At 35.2% G+C, this 24,903-nt stretch overlaps 1 protein-coding gene across 4 annotated transcripts; it reads left to right on the forward strand.

Annotated features, from left to right (window-relative positions):
• Positions 1–575: 575 nt before the first annotated feature.
• LOC104369121 lies at positions 576–24,903 on the forward strand. 4 transcript variants are annotated; one of them, XM_032995056.2, is made up of 13 exons: positions 669–690; positions 893–969; positions 8,995–9,004; positions 11,361–11,436; positions 15,052–15,183; positions 16,039–16,162; positions 18,700–18,760; positions 18,869–18,915; positions 19,362–19,437; positions 20,388–20,489; positions 20,994–21,911; positions 22,711–22,818; positions 24,542–24,903. In XM_032995056.2, the coding sequence occupies exons 2-13, from the start codon at positions 966–968 to the stop codon at positions 24,852–24,854; spliced, it is 1,971 nt and encodes a 656-aa protein (XP_032850947.1). In that variant the 5' UTR covers positions 669–690; positions 893–965; the 3' UTR covers positions 24,855–24,903. The 4 variants fall into 4 exon arrangements, with proteins under 4 accessions (XP_032850935.1, XP_032850947.1, XP_032850955.1 ...); XM_032995044.2 differs by lacking the exon at positions 8,995–9,004 and having other exon boundaries at positions 576–690; XM_032995064.2 differs by lacking the exons at positions 669–690; positions 8,995–9,004 and adding an exon at positions 14,215–14,397 and having other exon boundaries at positions 952–969.

Here is a 24,903-nt window from a genome sequence, read left to right on the forward strand (position 1 = left end):
CGCCCGCAGCCCCGGTCCTCCCCGCCCCGCCTCGCTGGTGCCTGGGCCCTTCCCTGTTACCGACTCCTGATGCAGCCCGCGCCCTCTTCCGCACAGCCCCCTTCCCACCCCTCCGACAGCCGACCGCTCGGTTCCTCGCAGTCGGGCCGCGACCTCCCCCCGCCCCGCTCTCTTTTTCCTCCCCCGGGCTCAGCCGCCTACTGCTAAAACAGCGCTCCGAGCCGGCCTCGGAGGCGGTCCCGCCCGGGGCTCCCTGCGTTCGCGGGGAAATGCGGCTTTGATGGGGGAGCCTCGCCAGCCTCAAGCGTCTTTGGAGCGGCTGACATGGGCCCTCCGCCGAGCGGGGGAGCTCCCCGCTTCCCACTCCCCCTTGCCCTGGTCCCATTGAGATCGGCGGGCGCTGGCGGTGCCCGGAATCTAGCAGGTTCGGACCCGTCTAGGTTAGAGTGGGGCAGGTGATGGTCCTTGCCTTGCTGAGGTACTGGCCTCGCCTCTTGCAGCTGCCTGAAGTTTCTTCTCATTGAAACAAGAGTTTTAGCTGTGGGAGCGCAAGGGCAGAACAGGCTGCTCCAAGCCACAGGAGAGGGTCGCAAGGGACTGCCAGGAAGATCTTCATCCATGCAGCACTGCTGTTAGAGACAAACTTGGTGCCTCTCCTCTCTGTTTCTTTTGATCTCCTGGAGAGGAGAGGTGAGTTATCCTTCCCTCGTACTGAGTGGAGAGTGGAGAAAATAGGCTAGATTGCAAGCTGCAGAACTTGCTCAGGATGGCTTCAAGGCCCGGCTGACTACTTGGTTTGTTTTATTGGAGAGTCAGCCCTGTGAAAAGGCCCACTGATGGAGAAAGACATGAGCACCGTGTTAATTGCGCGGTTCTCTCTCCTTTACTGCAGTGCCCACTTTCATCGCTGTCTCCTGCTCTGCCTGCTCCTGCTTTCAGCATGGTAAAGAAGAATACTATCCCCGATGGGTAAGTATCCCTTCACACTAAGCAAGAAGCAGGAGCGGGCACAGTCCTGCCCCTAGAGAAGGGGCACTGACTGCCCCAGGATCTTTCTTGCCACAAGCATCTTCACCACCTACAGCCAGGTAAGGTAGGTATCTTCTCCAAGACAGGAACAACCCAGCCCTTCATCCCCCAGGTGAGTATAATGCTCCAGCCTGCCTGTGAACACTTCTCCTTCAACAGCCAAACACAGTCCCTTCTTCCTAACCTTCTTACCCCCAGGTGTATACTTACTGGGGAAAAGGGAGCATAGACCATTCTTCTGACTACTCAGATGTTCGCTACCAGGAGTGGAGGAAGAGCTGATAAGATGGGAGCAGGTGGTTGCATGCAGGAATATTTTCATTGATTCAGGTCCAGAAACATCATGTGTTTTTGTTTTTAACAAGGACAACAAAAATGTTTTGTCGGCATGAATAATAAAAAAAAAATAAATGCACCATACAGGCTTTCAGATCACTTGATTGGGAATGCATATGGGACCACAGAATGATCTCATTTATAACAGATACAGTTCTATTGTCCAGCTCTACTGAAAAGAAAAAAAGAAGTAGTCCCAAGTTTAGAAATTTAACCCATGTGTTATAGCTGACATCAGTGCAAATGTACTGGATAGGAGATGTGCTGAGATATAAAGGCACACTGCAGTGGGACAATAACTTGCAGTTTATTCATTATTTGAGGAAAGGCTGACATTATCCTGGTTTCAGGGGAAGTGATAAGTTTTTTAATAACATTCTTAGAAGGAGCAATAAAATACAAAAAGCATTATTTCCTGCAAAATATATTGGCCTAAAAGCAATAAATAGAAACAAAATATGAACAAAATTTTTAAAATCACTTCAAGAAACTGAAGTTTTTTTTCATAGCTGACAAACTCAGATTAAAATTATAATAAAATTTAAGAAAATATATTTAAGCATGTCTTCCTCTGAAAGTTTATGAAATTTCAGTTAAAAGTTGGACAAAACTGAGCAAAAGTAGATTAGGTTTGCAAGCAGTAATGCAGAAAGCCTGAAAGACTAACAGTCCTTATTTTCTCCATACTTGGAAATAATTACTAAAACTTTGAGAATCAGGTGGTCGTTTCTCCCTTCTTTTTCCCCCTTGCATTTGAATTGGAGCAGCTTTGAGGCTATGTGCATTTCTTTTAACTATGGAAAAAAGTGGACCGTACTTTTGGCTTCTATGATTGGAAACTCAGACCTGTGTACATTTCAAGGAGAGAAACATCTATTGTGGTGTAATTGGTTATAAAGTTAGTGTTGCCCTCTGACAGAGCTCACAGTACTGAAGTGCTTTCAGCTTCTCCAGATACTTACTTTTTGATACTATTAATAACTCAGGCTAGACATCCACAGTATTGGGGTTTAAGCAGTGAAGGAGTTTTAGGAATTGCCAGTCTCTCAATCTCATGCAGTAGTATATTGATGTCATCTTTGTGATAGCACAGCACATTGTAGTTCTTCGCTGTGAATTAGTTTAGTACATGAGGAAAAAATAGCAGTCAACCCTGGAAGAGGACTGAAGGAAATCTAATTTTAACCTAAGTGATCCTGCACGTGCAATTTACTGGCCCCGGAAATAGTTGTTGGCAGAAGTGAGATTGTGGTACACTATAGTGTAAGGACCAGCCCAGATAGTAGCATACTATGGAAGCAAAACCTCAATCATATCACAGGATTGTAATAGCAATAAATCTAACAGTAACTGTTGGGGGTTTTTGAACGATACTGCAAGAGAAACAGTAAACAAAAGAAAGTCACACTATATATAGACATTTTTAAAGATTGTCTTTCTGTTACTACCTTGATTATATAGTTCTTAACAGTTTTAGTCCAAATGCCATTACGTTAATTAAAGCAATACAATAAATTTGAGGTTTCAGTTCATTAATAAGGAGCTAGGAACAGTGCAACTAAACAGGAAGTAGTGAATTTTGTTATCTGGTATTAATTACTATCACATTTTATAGTAATGTCTGAAGTGTAATTAAAGTTTACGTAAAGATTGTGCTATAGCACTGCACAGCCTTGCTACATATCAGCACTTTGAGTGTATACAGGGCCAAAAGTAATATTGAAGTGGTATTAATTGCTGATGTTGCCACTGGATCTACACTGCCAGTCTTGTACCTTGTTCTTGGCCCACTCTCGTTTTTGTGTTCCGGTTACTCAGCCCTAGCCCAGAATGTTTCATCTGATGCTATTTCTGCCATTTTTCCTCCAGCAGTGAGAGGAGGAGGAGGTGGACTGGAAGTAAGACTTGCTGTAGTCCTTCTCCTTTTTCCCAGTAATGTCTTGGAGCAGAGCTAAGGTGTACAGTGTTCATTGCAGTCTCAATCCTAGAAAGTAGTGCTGGGGAAGTAATTTTGTAACAAGGTGAGACATCAGTATAAGAGAGGGATTCAAGTGATCCCTTGCATTCTTTCCATCACAGAGTCAAGTTCAGGTTCTTCACAATGTCTGAAATGGTATTGTCCTTCTGTAGTTGTATAGTACAATGTAGTGGAGAACGAGCCAGTACAAGGAGTTCAAGTGAGATAACAAACAGTCATAAAATACTACTATGTTTTTACAGATTTATGCATATTTTTACTTCAGCATCTAAAATCCTAATGTGGGTATAATTTCATAAAGTCAGATTCAGTTCTGAAGAGCATCTACAGAAATATCACCTTCTTGCGTGTCATGTGTCGCTTAAATGCTATAAAAAAATAACAGGACTGGGATCTTTTTATTGTAAGGACAAAGCTGAATTATTTCTGCCTATACACCATAAACATACTTGTGTAACTGAATTGTTCTTGTGCAGACCTGAAAGCATCAGCATTTTAGTTTAGATAGGAATGTTAAAGACTATGGCATAACTGATTATGCATGCTCAAGGATGGATGGGAGATAAGGGTTACCATAAGGTGAGAGTTTATATATAAAGTAAAATTGGTTCATACAATCAGGCATAGAACATTTGCATTTAAAAATGTGGGATGGAGAGAAATTACTTCTTATAATACTTGAGTAATGATAATATTACTATAAGAGTTGAAGGCCCATATCATGTGTTACAATACACCACAAATACAGAGCTATTGCAATTACTTATTGACATGGTAAGGAAACTTTCTTCCAATGCTTTACATGCACATTGTTTTTTTACCAGCTATGACTTATTTGTATCCCACTTATAGGGGTTGAAGAAAAGCAAAGTGATAAATCTACAATTAAAAGCTATATTCCCTCCCTTCTGCTTTTGACCTGTTCAGTATGTGTTGTGTCTTGACAATGTGTCATGGTCTTTGTACAGTTATCTTCAACAGGGTAGTGTTGAATCTGGTGTCTATAGAGGTATGGAAGCCATGGAAAATAAAGCTGTGTGTGTATCATGCAATAACAATAGCCAAAAAAAAGGAGAAGAGGTTCGAAGTAGTATTTTCTAAATGATCTTGCTACAGCTGATAGTATTTCAGATGATAGACTTGATTTTCTCTAGTTACAATAATTATCCTTTCTGAGCATTTTGGAATTCACTTTCCCAGGTAAGTTCTAAATTTACAACTGCTTCATAATCATAGATGCTCATGAGGGGCTCCAAAATTGTAGAAGCCCTTGAATTTTTAAGCATAGCTTCAGATATTGTGCACTGAACTTACTTCTCCACTCGATGTAACTTTTGACTAATGTATACCTATTTACACTCTTTTACTAACACTGATTTTTAACTATTAGATGAAAATAATTCTGAATTGATTCCTTGAGTTCAGTCCTAGTTTATCTTACTCTGGAATACTGGAATACATTATTGCTGAACTGAATGTTACACACTTGGAAATGTAAGATAAGAGAGCTTACTTCCCTTTATAATCAAGGATTTTTTTCCTGTCAGAAATAACATAATTACTCTGTAGAGTTATTCCAGTATAGAGATTTTATTTTTTTAGGATATACTAGTGTAACATCAGTTACATAGGAAATCTAAAGTGGGTTTAGGCTTCCAAGAGACCAATGAGTTCTGTTTGCTGTAAAGAGCTCGTAGGGTATCTCTTGACAGTTCGCTGTGCTCTATATTTTTATATAATTCTAATGGTGAGATCTGACAAACTAAAGACATGAAACTTTCAAATTATTTCCAATGCAGTGGTTCCATTCTATTGTACCTGTGAATTATTTAGTAGCTTTCTTGTCTAGCTTGCCATTAAAAATGTACACAATATCTTTATGTGAAACATACTATTTTTCTTTTAAAAGATCACAGCAGAAAATAAATAGTAAGGTATTGATCTGTTCAAATGATTATGAATTACATACAGCTGCATATTTTATCTGCTTCAGTTAAAATTTTCATAGAGGCAGTTGTGGAACACACAGTTTTGTCACATTTTAGTTTAACATTTCTGCTAAAGAGTTATAGTAGCTATAATTTCCAGTATAATTTTCTAAGGTTTAAAACTGACTCATAGGAATATTTGCTTTAACAACTACAAATTACGCTCATATCAAATTAATAAAGTTTTCTTAACTAGATTTCAAAATTTTGTTGAATAATTGCAGATATTACTGATGTTTACTATCTGTGCTGTGTTTTGCAGTTCATTGATAATGTAGTTTTGTATGTTTAAAAACTTACATGAACATCTTTATGATCACATTTATTTTTTGTTTTTTAATAGCAAGATTTATGTGAAATATAGCTATTATAATGGGGTTTGTTTTGATTATTATCTTGATGTTCAGCATACCTTTGAGTTTAACTAAAGAGGCTTCAGAATGAATACTAAATTTTGCCTTCCTCCAAATTTATTTTAAACTTGTCTCTATCATGGGAATTTCTGTAATGTCTTCTGTTACCCCATTTAAAGCTGGAGGCTGCTATGTAGGCCCTGTCCATGACCCTCAGTTGATTGGTGTTGGGTCTGATTTTTTTTTAGAAGTGTTTTTCTAAGTTTTGGTTGCTGTTTGATTTTTTTTTTTTCCTTTTGTCCTTGAACAGAGGCCATTTCAGTGATTGCTGCTGTTACAAAGCATATCGATGCTAGATTCTTAGGTTAATCTAGATCACATATCTTTTAGACTTTTACTAGGATGCATGAAGCTAGTTTATTTTCGGTTGTTTTACTGAACATCTCTGAAATTTTTAGATTAAAGAAAAATACAATAAAACATACATGCTTTTCATTTAAATTAAAATGGATAAGCAGAGTAATATATTTTCATGTAAACTAGACTTAAAAACCTCTAACAGATTAGCTAACTAGAGTTTGTAGTACCAGTAATTGTACTTATTTATTTCACCGGAAGCAATTCAAGCATCACAGAAATTTCTGAGGGAAAGGGGAATGATTTTTTAGTTTGATTTTAACACTTTTTCTCAACCAATAAGTGATTCTTTCATTTAGAACAGTGGGCAGGCAAAATTCTGCCTGTGTTTTAAGATAATTGATGCTAGTTGGAGAGTGATGAAAACAAAACATAATAGGGAAGTGGGAACTGAGAAAGGTAAATAGTTAAATATTTGGTTAATTTATATGTTTTGTTGAGTTTCAGGTCTTGATCTGCATGTAGTCCATGGCTTGTTTACCTGTTTGAAAACTTAGAAAAATAAAGCTGTAATTGAAAAATTATCATGTGTGCGCAATATGTCACTTTTTATTTTAAGTACTGTTCTCTTAATTACTTTTCTATTTGAATATGCAAATTCTGGGGTGTTTGTGGCTTTGGGTAGTTTAGAGTTCAGAAAAATTTTAATTACCATATTGGGCCCATAAAAGCCTGTCATAGCTATTTTGATGCAAACTTAAGAATTGGATTTGCAGGTCTTTTTACACACTTTTTGAGATTCTGAAGGAGGTTTATTTTGTGAAAGAACCAGAAATATCACAGATTTTAAGATGATAATTTGCTTTCATGTATGTTGACGGAGATTGTCTGCAATTTGACAACCATTGTGTTTTGTACAGAAGTTGTCAGACTTCAGTTTCTTCCTGGATATGCCTTATGACTGTTACTTCTGTTGAGAAGCCGCAGTGTTTCTCTGAATTTACATGATTCCATTTTAGATTCTTATCACAACACATTTCTAATGTGAATGCCATCGGTTTTATGGCCAGAGCTATTACCTCTGTGATGCAAATGCGTATATTTATTTCTAAGCATAGAAATAAGTTTAATGTCTGTGTCCCTGTAAGATACCACTGCCTCTTTCAGGAAATTCTTCCTGCCGTCATTTCAGCTACTTCATGTCCAGCTTGTTTTTCACTCAAGCCTCTATTACCTTTTAGTCATTGGTACAAGAATGATGGTGCCAAGTCTTGTGATAACACCTTTGACTCCTGGCTCTCTTCCTTACATTCAAGCAGGACACAAATCATGTGTCACAGTTCTCATTCATGCTTATTTATGTCTTTGCTCCTCTAACTCCCTGTTTATGTGACCATGTGCAGCTTACTTGTCTGTGGTCATTTCTGCCTTATCTGCCTTCTGTAAAGGTTTTACTTTCTTTAGTCCCTGTCACCTGTAGTTCCTAACCATATTTCTTTGTTGACAACAGAACAAATTTGAATTTATCTCCTTAGCCAATCTTTGCTTAATTTCAATCTGCTGGTTTTAATTTGAGATAATTTTTAGTTCTGCAGCAATATGCTGAAATTTCCTTTTAAAATAGAATTTTAAAGATAATACGGAATGTGCTCTTTATTTTTTTTTTTGATGAAGAGTGCTTTCTGCTCATTTTCTGCCATAGAGCTGTCAGCAGCTTTTGAGTTTCTTGCTGATTTTGCAGATTTTTTTTCTGGGAGGATTTAAATGGCTTTAAATACAGGAGAATAAAACCCTAAGTTTATTAAGGTCTGACAACAAACTGTGTGATCCTGGTGCATTGTTCTGTCAATCGCTTAATCTGGGAAAAAATGTTCAGAACTTTTACAAAGCATTTTTACATTGCTAATTAAAGAAAAGAAGATTTTTAAACCTTTTTTGATCATTTCTTATTGGTTCCTAATTTCTTGTATTTGTGATAATCATGTTAGATTTCCACTCAGTTTTCCTAGAGAAAGCAGCTTTAAATGATCTGAATTTCTAATTTATGGCAGCTTTTAAATTGTCTCACTACCTAAAGTATTTTGTCTTTTGTAGTTGGCATTTTTTACTTCTGCCTTCCTTCAGAATGTTTCTAAACATATATATGTGAATATGCCTGGCTGTCAGATTAAATCCTACTTCTGTAAAGCATTTTGTACATTTTATTGGTAGAGGTAACACCAAAGAGTAATTGAACTAGGTTGAAAAAAAAATACTATGTTCCTGTTTGTTTTATCTCTATGACAGCATTTGCTGCAGTAGTTTCTATATCTCTAGGTACAGTCTATTTTCTAATTCTATTTGGAAGTTTAAGAGCAAAAGCAAGAGGAGTATTTCCTTGTTTTAAATAAAGACATGTGATTTCCAGAGTTATTAAAATTAGAAAGAGGCAGGAGCTGTTATTAAACCTGACTTTGTCATTAGTTTTAACAGTAGTTCAGATTAAATATACATCTAAATAAGGTTCACAGCATTTAGTACCTTTTTGAGATTAAGTGAATGAGATAAAAGACTGGGTGGATTTACAGGTTTTCTGTAGATTTTGTTTGTTTGTTTTTTTAACTAGGCACTTCTTGCCGCAAAGATTTTACTATGTTGTGGTTTTTGTTAGCTTCAGCAATATCTTCAGACCAATTACACTCTTTGTGATCTTAACTGATTCATATACAATTTATCTATTTTAAACTAGAATAAATGGAACATAGTCTCAGATTTTTGTTTTCATATTTTACAACTAGTGTACAACTACCAGACTCCAAAGTTTACCTACTTGAAAATTCACTCTGGGAGACTTGTCAAGTTAGAACGTTTCTCTTGTGTAATATATGATATATAATTTTTTGAACAATGCTTTTCAAACTGCAGTGATTGAGAATGTGCTCTTTTTTTTTTTTTTTTTTCCCCCTGTGTGCAGCTATCCAAAGGTAAGGAGATTGGTTTTGTTCCCTCATTGCAGTTATGAGGTACAAAGTTCCTGTAATAATTTAAAATTCAGGAGAAGGTTTTACTGCAAACACCTTTCAGTGATTTAATCTCTAGTTTGCCTTTATACCTTCTCACCTTGTATCTGTCTTCTATGTGGCAGCTGTCTGCAACAGTCTTCCTAATGATGAGCTACTATTACTCCTTTGTTATTTCATTTGTTTTCCATCAAACTCAGCATCTATATGTCTATATTGTGAGCCTCAATCTGTTCTTTAGCTCATGATGAAGACGAAAAAGATGAGTAATTGCTGAAGATGTAGTAGATTGTTACATGATTTCTTCATATCAGTTATGCTTCTGGTCACCATGCTATAAGTGTTTCTGTTGTTACTTCCAAGCATCTATGAATGGTACTATTATTATTTATATGCTATGACAAGTATAATTATGGATATTTCATTGAGAGTTTTGCCAGCCAACATCTAGTTTTTGTTATTGTATCATATGGGAATTGTGAACAAAGCAAAATATCAAGTGGTTAGAGTATTTTAAAATAGACTATTCAGTTTATTTCATAAATGATGTGGTTTTATGGAAATCAGAAAGGAATCTAGAAGCTGTTGGATGCTCTCTTTAAAGGGAGAGATTAATTTAAACATTAATTCAGAAAACTGTGAGTTGGCACCAGTGTTAGAGAATCTTATGAAAATGTTTTGCATTTTAGTAGTTGAGGTACTATGTGAAAATGCAAAAAGGCAATGTAGATTTTAAGTCATCCAGCTGTATCTTCTGAGGTCATAGAGATAATTTGTCCTCACATGAGAAGAAATAAAAGTCCTAAATTTACTAAGTTACCTCTTTGAAGATAAAATTGATCTGCTGATTAACTTGCTTTCCTCTTCGGATAAAGCTTTTCATACTTTTTAACAAAACTGAAATCGCTGAAATGTCATACATCAAGAGTTTAAAGATGTGTGACATTTCATAGATTTCAGGTCTTTGCGATTTTGGAATTACTAGTATTTTGAGCGTTGTAAGAAATCTTCATATTAGTAAGTGATTTTTGCTAAGCTTTGGTGTGATGGAATATTCTCTATATTTTTCAAAGTACCAAAAGAAAGCGCAGTCAAGAGTGTTTGTCTGAAAAAGAAGCATATTATAATGTAAACACATTTCCAAAATCTAGAAGCTTTGTATTTTTAATTAAAGTAAACTTTGTAATTCATTGTCAATTAAATGATTGATGCAAGCATATGATTACTTTTTAAAGGTGTTTGATTCAGCCAAGTTGAAAAATTTCCACCAACTATAATATGACAGTACTTTTGTACATGTTGAACCTTACTGATCTGCTTTGCTTTATATTGGTGCTACTTGTTTGTAAATGCTGTCCTACCATTTTGAGGGGAGGAATTTTTGAAAGTTGAAGAAGGAAGGAAAAAGTCTGTTTTCAAATGTCCTGATGATACCTTGAAATCACTTCATAGAACAATTGCATATTTGGGGACATAATTCTACTGTATGGTAACAACAATCATGAGCATTATCTCTAAGAAGTATTTTCTTTGTGGTGGTGCTCTACAGAGAATAAAGATTCATTTTATTATGGCTCCTGACTTCAGACTTGCAAACAATAAAAATGTCTTTATTTAAGCTGTTCAGTGTGCTAAATAAGCTTCTGCCCTGATCAGTGCTGTAGCAGTATTCTGTTGATATTCTTCCAGCATGCTTAAGGCAATTCCTTGTCTCTTTTATCCCAAAATAATGCTGACCTATTAGTTTTATTCAAATATATAATAAAAAATTTTTATAGTTATTCTAAAAATATCTTAGTTTCTTGGTGAAACAGACAGGTTACTAATTGAAGATGGATTTTTAAAACAATTTTACTTACATATCAGATTTAATTGGTCATTTTTCAAACTTGTTCACATAAGTTGCAGTTGCTTGCTTACATGGTCAGGGAATTTTAGGAACCATTGAATGCTGTTGTTTGGAAATTTAAATCTTAATATATTATGCTAATAGCTGCATGGCCCATCATTGAAAAAAAGATAACTGTCTTCTGCTTGGAGAAGTTTGAAATAACTGTTAAATTCAAATTATGTGAAATATGGCATGAGATTTGCCTGATATTTGTAAGACACTTTACATAGTTTGAAATAACCGTTATTATAATTTTAAAAAAAACCATAAATTTTATGTGCTTTGCTTTACCAAAGTTTTAATCTTAAGAGAAAAAAAAAAAAAAACAATGTATTTTATTGTTTTTAAGTTTTACATGAAGCTGTGGGTCTCTTCTGATGAATCATGTCATTTGAAAATGTTTAAAAATAAATATTTGTTTCATTACAGATGGCGGAGTTTGACACCAGTTGGACAGCCTATACCAGGAACTAGATTTATTGCATTCAAAGTACCTTTAAAAGGGGTATGTATAAAAAGTAACTACATGTTGGCGGTATTAGATACAGTGCAAAAGTAATGAAGAATAGTGTGAATATTCATGCAAACTTCAAGAAAGTTTTCTGAAAAAATAATTTATTCAGATTTAGCCCTTCCAGTCATCTACTAATGACTTTTTCACATAGTACTCTATATTTTTTCTCATTCTTTTAAAATTTGTATTTGTTGTTGCTGTTTTTTATTTATCTTTTAAAAATCATAAAATCTCTAATCAATCAGCGCAATTCAGTTGATCACTATTAAGTAGCCTAAATTCGTTACCTTATTTAACATCTTTTCATGACTGTTGTAAGAAAATCATATGGAAAGGATAGGCAATGTAAGACACAATATAATTTTAATGGAAATTAAGCAGTCATTAAAGAATACCAGCCGCTGTAGTACTTTTAAAATTATAGATTCAGGTTACCAATTTCATAAGCAAGAATCTTCAATGATCTGGAGGAATGCAGTATATTTAAAAAGGAAGTCTTCATAGATTTCTTTTATTAATATGTTGGTATTTCCTTTAGATTCTTACTGACATGGAGTGCAATCTTAATCTGTTAAATACACTGAGTCAGATCTTTTAATTCTTCATGACAATACAAAATGTGGAGGCTGTCTTTTTTAGACTTCAGCTTTTTGGTGGGTTGAGGCATAGGGCAAATAGGGCAAATCTGCCCTTCTGTATAAATTAACACAAATGCTGTATAAATTAACTTTACAAGTCCTTGCTTCAGATACACAGAAAATACAAGTTTCTAAGCTCTTTTAAAGTTCAGTGGCTAGACATAACCTTAGCAGTTAAGAGTAAATATTGTATCTAAACTCTTGTCTACAGGTTGCACTCTAGTATTCATATACAAAAACTTTGGTTCTTCTGGTATATTATTGCCCATTATGTTTTCAGTCACCATTCAGTTCACTTTTATCATCAATGACTGAAGTGGAATGCTTGTAGGGTTTGCTTCCTGCAGCTGGTTTTACAGCCTTGGTATGGTGGTTTAGTTCGTTTGAAACCACAGATCTCATACTTGATATTGGTCATGTTCTCAATTATACTGATGGATTGTACAACAGTCGTGTATCTTTCTACCAAGACTGCCAGTGAACAGATCTAGCAGTGAATGTAAAATATAGTAGATATATATTTACTTTCTTTGAAACTGGGGTATTTGTGAGAGGATTTTTTGCATCATCAGCTCCTGTAATTCCATGTGATCCAGCACTAGTTTTTTGCATAGATGCACTATTCTAGGCAGGATTTGTTCAGTGAGTATTTTTCCAGTTCCCTGTCACTTCAGATTTCAGAGGAAGATACTTCGTTGCTAACTTTACTCTTTCTCTGTAGTTTATGTGATAGTCTGGAAGGAGCTCCACCAGACATCAAAAAAAGGACAGACATTCTCAGAGAATGTTTATAGCAGTATATCACAAGTAGATATTCTACATCATTGTGTTGCTCACTGGGGCATAGATCCCTGTTCTGTGAAGCTGGCTTTGAACTTGGCCAGATATAAAGTCTGGTACCCAAGAAAGCAGAAACTGTGACATTTCTGTCCCTTCAATTTGTTCAGCCTCAGCTATGCAAGATACAGAAATGACAAGTCTGCCAGAGATGGTGCTTGAAGCTCATGGAGTTTGTGGCAGAATACACATAAAATGCATAACTGGCTAAACTGTGATGTCTCTACATGTAGTAGAGGTCAGTAAATCTGTCCGTAAATGCTGAAGACTTGATTGGTCATAGTCTGTCAGAAGTGCTATTATTAAATTGGTGGAACAGACCTCTTAAATATGAAGTGGTTTCCTTCTTTGCTACCTATTAGGAAATCGATGATTAGTGATTTTGCCCAAAGGGCGAAAACATATTTTCAGTATTTTAAGACTCAAGGGTTATTGTTTTAGCAGAAGATGTGCTGCTAGTAAAGGCTTTAAGATCATGGGTTTACTTGGAAGGATTTTCTGCCCTTTCTTTCAGATCATCATTGTAATGATAACAGTAGTGTTGTAGTACAGTACGGACTGGGCATGTTTTTTCCCATGCCATTAGAAGGATTTTAGAATTGATACAGTTTTTTCACATTCTCAAAGCCCAATTAAACACCTAAACTACTGAATACTCAACAGCAGCTTTTCAGAAAGCTGCAAATAGTCTTTCAAAACATGGTCTATCATAACACATTTAAATGTTCACTTAATCAAGCAATATGTTTATAGATGCCTTATTTTTGTAAATTGTATTCCAGATAAGTTTCTGTGACTTCACATAGTAAAAGTAAAAATTCTTTAGTGTTCTACCATAGATCTGCAGATTCACCGTTGTCACCTCAAAGTTAGTAAATTCAGTTTCTGATTTTAGTAAAAGTTGCTGCTGAATAGCAGTGAGATAATTGACTCATGTTCGTTTTGTTTGAAGCTCAACCTCCACTCTTTTTTCAGCAATGCACCAGTATCTGAAATAGATAGGACTGAAAAATTCTATATGCTTTCTACCCTACTCTTTTTAGCTCAAGCTTTCTAATCACATACCAGCTTTGATAGGACTGTCCTGCTTTTTATTCTTTAATTTGGTTTCCTGTCTCTGTTTCCAGACTTGAGATAAGTGCTTGCTAGGATCTTAGACTATAATCTGTACAGTCAAAAGAAGGAATGGTTAGTTACCCTGTAGCATCTGTGGTTCTAAGAGGTATGTGGTCTGTGGCTGCCTTCCTTTCCATTAGTTCTGAGTCCAGTCTGCTTGAATTTCTTGTTGACAAAGGAACTGAGAGGTGGTTGAGGCTGCTGCATCTTTTGCCACTGTCTTTATTGGTTGTGGCTGAGCCTGTGTCAAAAGGCTGTCACAATGGACAAGCGCACTATTCAGAGAAAAGCCGGTCTTGCATATGAGGCATTTTCATACCTAGAGTGAAGAACACATTTCAAAAAACACAGCTACAATAGGGTGAGTAAACATTTTTCCCACTGTTTCTGTCAAATTAATGATTCATTACCAGCCAACATGCAGTTTTCTTAGTCACCATATTTTAGTCTTATTTAATATTTCCTAGTGCTAAATGACTTGCAAGTACACTCCACCAAGAGATGAAACAGGGATAAAAATACCTGCACAACATTTGTGGGGAGAAAGTTAAAACCTCTAAAATAAATTTACTGTCACAACTTCTAATGTTTTATGTGAAATACACTGTTAATTTTGTGTTGCTGTGCAGGACAAAGTATGTTTGGGGGAAAGTGGATCATGGTGTTTTGCTTTTTGCTGATATTTGATTACTTAAAAATCAGTATATACATGCTGCATTTTGCAGGATTTTTATGGCTATCAAATTAGTGCTTATTAATGTTCGTTAACGTTGTACAAGTGGAAATTCTCACACATTTTCTTGTATGTTCATCTGAATAGGAATACACAAAAAATTACTGCTTTCTTTTTATTTGGTTCCTTTTATCCATATAATACATAGATATAATTCTGGTACTGTAAACATTCCCTTTTGATTACTGATGTTTCCTAGTCCTAATTAAACCAGCTGAATATTACAAATGTCTTGTTATTGTAACTTAAAAAGAAAATCTTTCTTTTCCATTTTCATTGTAGGCAATTAACCAGAGGCTTACCCCAACCCAGAAATTTACACCAAAAGACTTAATTGCTGCAATGAAAACCCTAAATGTGGAGCTTGGATTAATTATTGATTTAACATATACCACACGATATTATGAAGTTAAGGTAATACAAGCATAGTAACATAACGAAATAGTTGCTGCAAACTTTGTTTTAAAGTACTTACACTTTTGGTTACCTTGAATTGGAATTGACAACTGACCCATCTAGACTTATTTTATATCTCCAATAGGAGCTAAATGTTTTATCACAGAGGAAGTAACTCCTTCTCCCAGCTAGTTGCGTTTGTGGCTTATTTGTTATATGGTAACTCAGAGTAATGGATAAAGACTTCGGTGCCAGGCACCACAGAAAAGATGGAGAAGACTTACAGTCTGTGTCCTGAAGGCATTTTTATTTATTCCTAGTGTCTTTTTTTACTGATCTTCAGTGGAATCCACTAAATGTACAGTTTTAAACTACTTTACCGATTTCAAATTTTTCACCAGTGTGGTCCAAACAACTGCGATTAATCAGCCTCCTATTGAAAAGGAGAATAAGTATCAGTGTTATAACTGAATGCTAATCTTTGAGTATACATGGGCTGTAAGCATTAAGGGAGTGTATATGTGAGTATATATGTGATTGTGGGTAGGAGGGACAAATATTGCTAATAATTGTAAAATGGGTTTGAATGGAATTGCAGGAATCTGCTCTCTTCAGTTAATATGCTGCCTTGTTAGCAGGGATTAATAAGTACTCTGTAGAAACTGTTCTTTGAAGTCAGGTCTTTATAGTGGAAATGTAAACAGTCGTTTCTGACAGTGTATCTCTGTAGGATTGTGTCAAGATTGTTTTCAGTTTCTACTCAGGATTTGAACTACTGTTTTACATTAGCATTATGTTAGATACTGATTAAGGCTTTTCATTGATGCAGGACTTCAATAATTTTTCCTTTTTTTTTTTTTTTTGTGTTGCTAGGATTTACCTAAAAGTGTGCAGTATAAGAAACTTTATACTGTTGGACTTGAAGTCCCCGATAATGCTACTATCCTACAGTTCAAAAAATGGGTCAGAAAATTCCTATGGGAAAATGCGGGAAACGGTAAATATCTGCATGTTAGGCTGTAAAAAACCTAAAAATTTATTTCAGTGCTAACTGTATCATTTATTAATTTCAATAGATATTTACACCAGTGATCTCAGACTTTCCATAGCGCTTTCCACTTTATTATCATAATAAGGTACATTATGTGAACCACATACCTTTGTTGCATTCAAAACATGTCTTTTTCAAAAATGACTAGTAACTTAAATGCCTTTCCTAATAGTAATATACTTACATTTGCATGATGTGTCAAAGCAACTGCAACAAGGCTTTCATCTGTCTGACCCAAATTGTCTACCATCAGCTTAGTGTTTTAGCTGCCAGCCCTTTATGGATGCTCTAAATAGCACAGGGTTTCTCTGATGGCACTAGGCACTGGTATGTGTGAGCAACATAAGTCCGTTTAGTCTGATGTAGCAGGTTTTTGATTTATGAGTCCATTATTACCCTCATATCCTAACAATTCTTAAAAATCATATTACAGACACAGTGTCAGTGTTTCCACAGTGTGGCTTTGCTGCTGTTCTAGTGTTTATGCAATAGTACAGTTCTTGCTGAGATGGTATAAAGAACTTTGATTAAATAAATTTGCATGTATTTTGCCACAGCCTGTTTGCAGCTTTTACCCACTCACTTTTTTTGCTATTCATTCATTGTAGGCAGATTTTAACTGTTTGTCTATTCAATATTGGAGGACCATTCTTTCAAGCTTTTTCATGCTATTTGCTGTGGTTACTTTAGCATTTTCTCTGAGAAAGTAGAGATATTAACTACACAAGCGCATACCATTTTTGCTGCAGAGCATAACCGTGGTTTTGCTATGGATGGTCAACTCTGTTTTCTGAAAGAGCTCTGACCTAAATCTCAGGTATGAGAGACTGAATGAGAAGTGCTGGGAAAATTAAAAGGTTTAAGAACTAAGGTTTTGTCCTTGCTCAGGAAATTAGTGTGTAAGTTCTTCCTTTGCTCTTTGTTGGCTTAGGGAAATTACTTGGAGGTTATTAGTTTTCTTCTGGTTTTGATCTAATGATTTTTCATGGCACAAAGAATAGTCTGTATTTGAATCTAATTATTTCTGATTCTCAGAATTGATTACTGATTTGTTACTGGATGAAGACCTGCAGATCCAGCTAGGAAGAACATTTTGGCAGGGCTTATGTAACTTCAGAGTTGGGATAACTTTCATTTTTATGTTAACTTATTCATTGTAACCTGCTCTCTGTTTTAGAATACCCTTAACATTTCTCAGGATTCTTCTTAAAAATAATTTTTGAGAAGTTGGGTTTTTTTGGTGTCTGAATTGTTAGGACACTAATTTATGATTAACTTACATGGCAATGTGACTGTCCTGTTCTGTGGCGAATAGTTACATTTTACCTGTTTTAGAATACCCTTAACATTTCTCAGGATTCTTCTTAAAAATAATTTTTGAGAAGTTGGGTTTTTTTGGTGTCTGAATTGTTAGGACACTAATTTATGATTAACTTACATGGCAATGTGACTGTCCTGTTCTGTGGCGAATAGTTACATTTTATCTCATTCAAAAATGTATCAAGTCCCATTTCAAAGACCATCTGTCAGTACTTTCTCTGACACAACTTTGTTGTTCTGATGATTGAAGTTTTTCTTCTAAAATCTAGCCTAAAACTCTCAATCAGTTAATATACATTTATTCTTATGCCAACTTTGCCCTTCAGTATTGTTTTTCTCCATCTCCATTATTATATTCAGTTTCTCACATTTGGTTTTACAGACTAAGACAAGCTTCCTAGGTCCCTTCTCATAAACTTATTTTGTGACCATTATAGTAGCCCTTTCTGTATATATTTCAATTTGATACTTTTTTTCATTAAATATGGGTAAGTAGAATTGTTTGACATAGTCTGGATGATGCTTTATTGATGCCTTGTATGACCGTATTAGTGTTTCCCTATTTCTGTTGGAAATACCTCATTTGAAACACCCTAATAATAGTAAGTTATTCTTTTTAGCCTTTAGCTGATTAGTAGAACCTTTTAAAAAAACATAAGATTTCTTTAGAGATTATTGGTGCTTCTTTTCTTCATGTATTTTATATTCTTAGACACTAGGGCCACATGGGTATTTTCTCCTTCTTGTAACTTTTACAAGAATCTGTAAATTAAGTTCCTCAATTTTACATTTCCTTGATTAGATTTGCTTTCAAAACCATATTTTATTCTTTTTCTCCTGTTATTGCAGTTCTGGCTGAGGCCAGCTGCTTTACCTGTCATCACTGCTCTTTGTTTTTTTCCTACATTCTGCAGAGTTAATCTCAGTCTTCACAGGTTTGGAAGTAGTGAACTAACTGCTGCTAGAGATTCAGCATGAAGAGGAAAAAGTCTGGATGTGTTTGTTCTTTTACAGGCACAACAGTATAATTTTGTAAATAGCAAGCATTATTTGTAGTTACTTTGTTGGAAAAGTACAGCTTTTTTGTTTTGTTTTGTCTTGTACTAATTTTTTAGTCATTTCACTTTCTGAACTATTAAAGTCCGTGTTTTCCTTTTTGATAGAGAAACTCATTGGCGTTCACTGTACTAATGGAATTAATAGAACTGGCTACCTTATATGTAGGTAAGGGTTGTATAAAAACCAAAATCATTGTTCACAAAAGATGGTTTCCTTATATTAATCTGTAATCCCTTTAGGACAGTAATATAATTGTGGGGTTTTTTTTTTCAGGTATCTTATAGATGTTGAAGGCTGGGATCCAGAGGCAGCAATCCAAGGTATTTATACAGTTTGAACTAAAGCACATTTTGGGTTGTAATTCACAGTTACTACAACTGTATTCCCAAATATTACAGTTCTATTTTAGTATTTTTAGAGTTATTTCATGTGCTGGCTTCCACAGAAGATTTTGTCTGACTGTTGATTCTATTCCGGGCAAGACTTGAGCATTGGCAAATTGACAGCATAGTAGGAGTGTGTTTCAGCTGCTTAAAATCTTTTCTTCCTTTTGCTTTGAAGGGTTTTCAATCATAGGTTGCTACCACTAGTAGTTTCTTTTGTTTTTTTAAAAAAAAATGCTGTAATGATACCAGCTTGCTGAAATATTTAATATCAAGTTAGAATTGTTTAAAATTCAGCATCTCATGGTGAACAGAAACTTGCCTTTCACATGTGTGGCTCAGTTTGAACACATTTCATTAGCCTTGTGTCTTTTTTTCTTTAGCATTTGGTGATGCTAGAGGTCATCGCATGGATGGTCTTGTGTATCTCACAGATCTCAGAACACAACCAATGAGAAGGTAAACAAAAGCTTTTAGTTATATGCTTAAGATTTTCCAATATGTCTGCTGATATTTTTAAAAGTTCACTTTCAGTCATAAACCAAATTTAACCTCCTCTTAAACCTTTAATGTGCAACTACACATATATTGTAAGACTTTTGATATGACTAATATGAAGTGTGGTGTACTTCATTCATCTTTTGATTTTATATGGTCCAAAAGATTTTTTTTAATCTGACAACTACTATTGGACACTGGTGTGGTTTTATCATATTGTGACAACTGTATTGAGTCTGTATACTCTCATTATAAGCTGAAAGGAGCCACTGCAAAGATATCTTTATAAGCTTTCTGATCTGCCTGCTGTTGTTGGCATGGTAGAACCAGATATTTTTAAAACAAAACAAAACAGTAGAACAGTTATAGGAATAAAAAAGTATGTGAAACCGGAAGATTGTTCTCAATTCCTCTGTTCATAGTGGTTGTATCCCTGGTGTGTAAGAATTTTATGCTTAACATATTCACCTAAGAATAGCTCACCTTTACATCTTCCTAAGTTATTTGTAGCAATGATAGCTTGCATCAGTAAATTGATTTTAAAATTAATACCTGACTAATTTGTGTCTTTTTAGTTTAATTGAACGCCCTTTGCTTTACTGCTATCATTGCTTTATGGTCTGTGCATGATTAAATTAGCCCCATGTCAGATTTTTTAATAGGTACTTGTCTCAGATCATTTAGGATGTTCCAAGTTTATGAACTTTAACTATTCTCTTTGCTTTCCCTGCAGCTCTTTTAGCAAATTTTAATCTTGTAAATTTATTTGGGAGTTACAAATGTCTGTACATTTAACTTAACATACAAAAATTTCTGTCATTTTAAGCTGAAGAACTTTGTGTGGTTTTTCTCTCTCTCAATAGTACATTTTAAAAAAGGAAGCTTATGTGAGATGTTTTTATTCTTCTTAGTAACCTTGGAATGGATGTATGGGATGCAGACGAAGATATTATTCCCCCACCACATGCAATGGAAGGACCTGTAGAGCGGTTCCCAAATGAAGATTTTCAGGGGTAATAGGCTGAAACATGGAATTAAAAGCCAAAAAACCCCACACAATGGGAAAGATATTTGTTTCTTACTGAAAAGGCTGTAGATAGTCTAATTTAAGAGATTTTAGGAATACAGCCTACTCATGCAAAATATATTTACAGAATTTGACAAAACAATGAAAGGGAATGTGTGTAAGTAATTAGTTCACTTGGAATAATTTAGAGTTTTACTTTGCCCATCCTTCTTTATTATTCTACAGTAATCTGCAACTATTTTTAATTTATTTGGAATCACTGGTTTTACCTGTTCAACAAGTGCTACAGAATTACAATTGAATTTTTGTCACAGCTTCTATTATGACATTGAAAGTTTTATAATCTTAAGTTTGGATTCTTACTAGCTTTGATACCTATATATTTGCAGTGTCTTTCCTATCAATTCTTGGTTAAAAAAACTTGTTTGCATTAATGACTTCTAGCACTTACAAGTATCATGTTCTATTTAACACAAAAACTTCTTTACAGGTCTGGGAAAAGACTACGAATTTATGATGACCACTCTCACAACGATTTGCAAGGACAGATACAGTTAAGAGATTTTGATTTCATTAATAAGGGACCTGGACAAAGACGAAGACCATTTCATGACCATCAGACTCAGGATGATTTAAGAGCACCAATGCAGATGAGAAACTGGGACTACAACAGGGGACCAGAACAGAGGCGAAGACCCTTTACTGATCACCAGTTTTATGATCATTATCAAGAAGACATGCAGCTGAAGGACCTAGACTTCAGTAGCAAGGGACCTGGACAGAGGTTGAGACCTTTTCGTGGACACCAGTTTCATGATGATTTACAGGCAGAGACACAATCGAGGGATATTGAATTTAACAGAGGCCGTGGACAAAGGCAGAGATCTTTTCCTGACCATCCATCTCATAATGATTTGCAGGAAGACATGCAGTCAAAGGATTTTGATTTTCGTAGCAGGGGCCGTGGCCAGAGACAAAGGCTGTTCCATAACCACCAATCTCATGAAGAATTTCAGACTCAGATACAATTGAAAGAGTTAGATTGTGTCAACAAAGGTCCTAGCCAAAGACTAAGATCTTTCCATGACTATCAGGCACATGATGACTTACAGCCACAAATGCAATTGGGAGATTTTGAATTTGTTAATAGGGGTCGTGGGCAGAGACCTTTCAATGATCACCAGCCTTGCAATGATTTACACACAGAGATGCAACTAAAAGATTATGATAATAAAGGTCCTGGACAAAGGCGCAGACCTTTCCATGACCATCAACCTTACAATGACTTACAGGAACAGACTCAGTTCAAAGATTTTGGTTATGTTAATAAAGGGCATGGACAAAGGCCAAGACCTTTTGATGAACATCCAGGTCACAGTGACTTGCCCCATGAATGGTGTTCAGACAGGTAAAGCATCCTTGAGCTTTAGAGAATAAAAGTGTAGATCTCAGCACTTTTAAATTAAATTTCAATTTTTTTTTAAATAAATTTATTTTAAATCAATTAATTACCCTCTTAAGATCATGTATAAATGATCAGTTAATTAATTCTTTTTATTTTGACTTACGGATTTGATGTAAGCTGGATAGTTGCAGCTTTGAAAGCCAATGTTTTCTAAATTATAAGGTTGTGCTTCTTTAAAGTTCATGCATTTCCTTTACCCTTTTAGAGTCAACTTGAAGCAAAGCTCTTTGTTCCTCTTTGATTTGTATAGAAACTTACATTTAAAAAGCAGTCCTCAAGACAGAAGAGGATATGAAATTTTATTGATGTCTTCAGCCAAATAGAGATAAACAGTAATGCTGCAATGAAGTTTGACTTCAGTTTGTTTATTCTATGAATTAATAATTTGTTAGAAATCCCTTTGCTTCTGAACTTGCATCATATTCTCCCAAATAAATGTATCACTTATTAGTAAACATACTGGATTCTGACAAAATATTTTTAATATTTCAGATATTTATTGGGCTAGTAAAGTTTGATTTATTCTCTTCCATTGTACAGCTGAAACAGAGGATATCATTACAATGAAGGATACCATTTTGAGGTGTTAAATTAATACAATTAAGAAAGTTTTTTTTACAATTTCAAATAACTTTTAAATAAAAGTAAAAATACTTTTATTTCATTTGGTAAACACATATTTTTAAAAAGCTTACAACCGTTAGTACTCTTTTTAATGTGGAATTCTTTTGGTTATTTGCAGAAGTCAATCATTTCCTTCCCATGAAAATGTACCAGAACCTCATTTCTCCTCATCTTCATTTCACAGAGAATATGGGTCTGATAATGATGACTTTAATAGAAGTTACAGGTAAATATCAGATTTCATATAGTTTTCTGACTTAACTTTATACTGTTATTCTAACAGTTTCCCAGCTAAAAACATACAAATTAACCGCACGGTGTAAAAATTGATGTTAATATTTTTATTAAATGGAATTTAAACCATTGAATCTGAACACTGAGCAAATGTCTGGTTTCAACCCAGCTGGCAGCCAGGGAATGAGGGAGAGAGTTGGAGGGGTAAGGGTAAGGAGGCTTGCAGGTTGAGATAAAAACAATTTAATAATTGAAATAAAATAAAATTTTAATAATAACAGAAAATATAAATGAGTAATGAACAGTGTGATGGCTCACCACCTGCTGACTGATCACAAGCCTGTTCCTGGCTAGTAATCCCAGAGAAGAGAGTATCCTGAAAATGCAGTGAGCTTCCCAATCAACCCTCATCTATAAACTGAACATGACACTAGACAATATGGAATATTCCACTGGATAATTTGGGTCTGTTGTTCTGGCTCTGCTCCCCCCCAACTTCTTGTGTACCTGCATACTGACAGGACATGAGAAGTTGAAAAGTCCTTGATTTCTTAGCAACAACTAAAAACATCAGAACGTTGTCAACATTCTTCTCATATCAAATCCCATACTGAATCCAAGACACAGCGCTATTCTAGCTACTAAGAAGAAAGAAAAAAAAATTAGCTCTATCCCAGTGGAAACCAGGACAGCAAATAATGTGATTAATTTATGGTCCATGTATACTGAGTTCGAATGTGATTATGAAATGGCTCAAGCATCCCTGATGTTAAGTCATTGACAAGACAAGCACAGTTCAAGCTAACATGCTACAAAACATGAAAAGCTATTGTCAGTAAGTGAAAAGCAAAATACACATGCTATGTTTAACACTTAACTGCTGTCTACAACAAGCTAATGAGTTACACAGTGAGGGATGGTCAGACACTGAAACAGGTTGCCCAGAGCAGCTGTGAAATCTCCATCCTTTGAGATACTCAGAACTCAGCTGGACATGGCCTCTGCACAAACTCATCTAATTAGACCAACTTTGAGGAGGTGGCCCTAAGTACTTCTAGAGATCCTTTCCAGTCTAAATTAATCTATGGTTCAGTGAGGGAAAAGATTTTAAAATTACAAAGGTTGTTCTGAATTGGCTTTAAACACAGCTTATTTTACAAAGTAAGTAAGGTACTTCAGAGTAAAGAGAATCCAAACCAAAAAGTATATATATCATATATGCATTTTTAGATTCCTCCATATGTGTTTTGTAGAAGAGTGATTCTTCTATTACAGAAGAATTAATAATTTAGATATTTGGAGCTATAAATCCAAAGTATATTGTTGCCCATTGGGACTATGTACTAGAGGGCTATTATTACATATTATTCACAAAAATGAAAACATGGGCTTGGGAACAAAAGTGGCCCCTAGGTTGAAGAAACCTTCAGTAAACAGGGAATTTTAATTAGAAGCAGCACTTGAAACAAAACATCTTCTAGGAGAATTACTTACTATAAAGAGCTCTAATTTTAATCACTAGAATTAAAAAATTAATATAAACCAGTTTGCAACATCCAGTAGAGACGATTTTAATTTTAGGGGGTTAAAAACAAGAATGAGGGTCTGAATTGTTCTTTCAAGGGTACACAAGTTTCATTTCTAATGGTGGCCACCAACAATAAATCAACTGTTATCTATGAGGATTTCACTGTTCATATTTGTTCTTCTTACAGTAATCAACCAAATTGTCCTGAAGACAATAGGAGATTGCATCCCTCAGATGAATTTAATAGAGGAAAAAACAGATTTGCACCATATTCTTCACGAACAATGCATCCATCTTCATCTGTACACCAAGAAGATAGTTCAATAGACTATGAAAGAAAACCTTTTCAAGGTGAAACTACCAGAGAGATAGAACAAAGCAAAAGATTACCAGTTGTAACAGTTGATTACAATTATGGTCTGCCATTAGATTATGGACCTGAAGAGGAAGAGAGATCACATTATGATTTACTTCCAAGAGACCACTACAACTGGAACTGAATAAAAAGGAGAATGTTTGCTCAGATTAGACTTAATTTTACTCATTTTA

The sequence above is a fragment of the Tyto alba genome, unplaced genomic scaffold, assembly GCF_018691265.1.
Source record: "Tyto alba isolate M040663 unplaced genomic scaffold, T.alba_DEE_v4.0 Super-Scaffold_1, whole genome shotgun sequence".
In the NCBI taxonomy this organism is placed as follows: domain Eukaryota; kingdom Metazoa; phylum Chordata; class Aves; order Strigiformes; family Tytonidae; genus Tyto; species Tyto alba.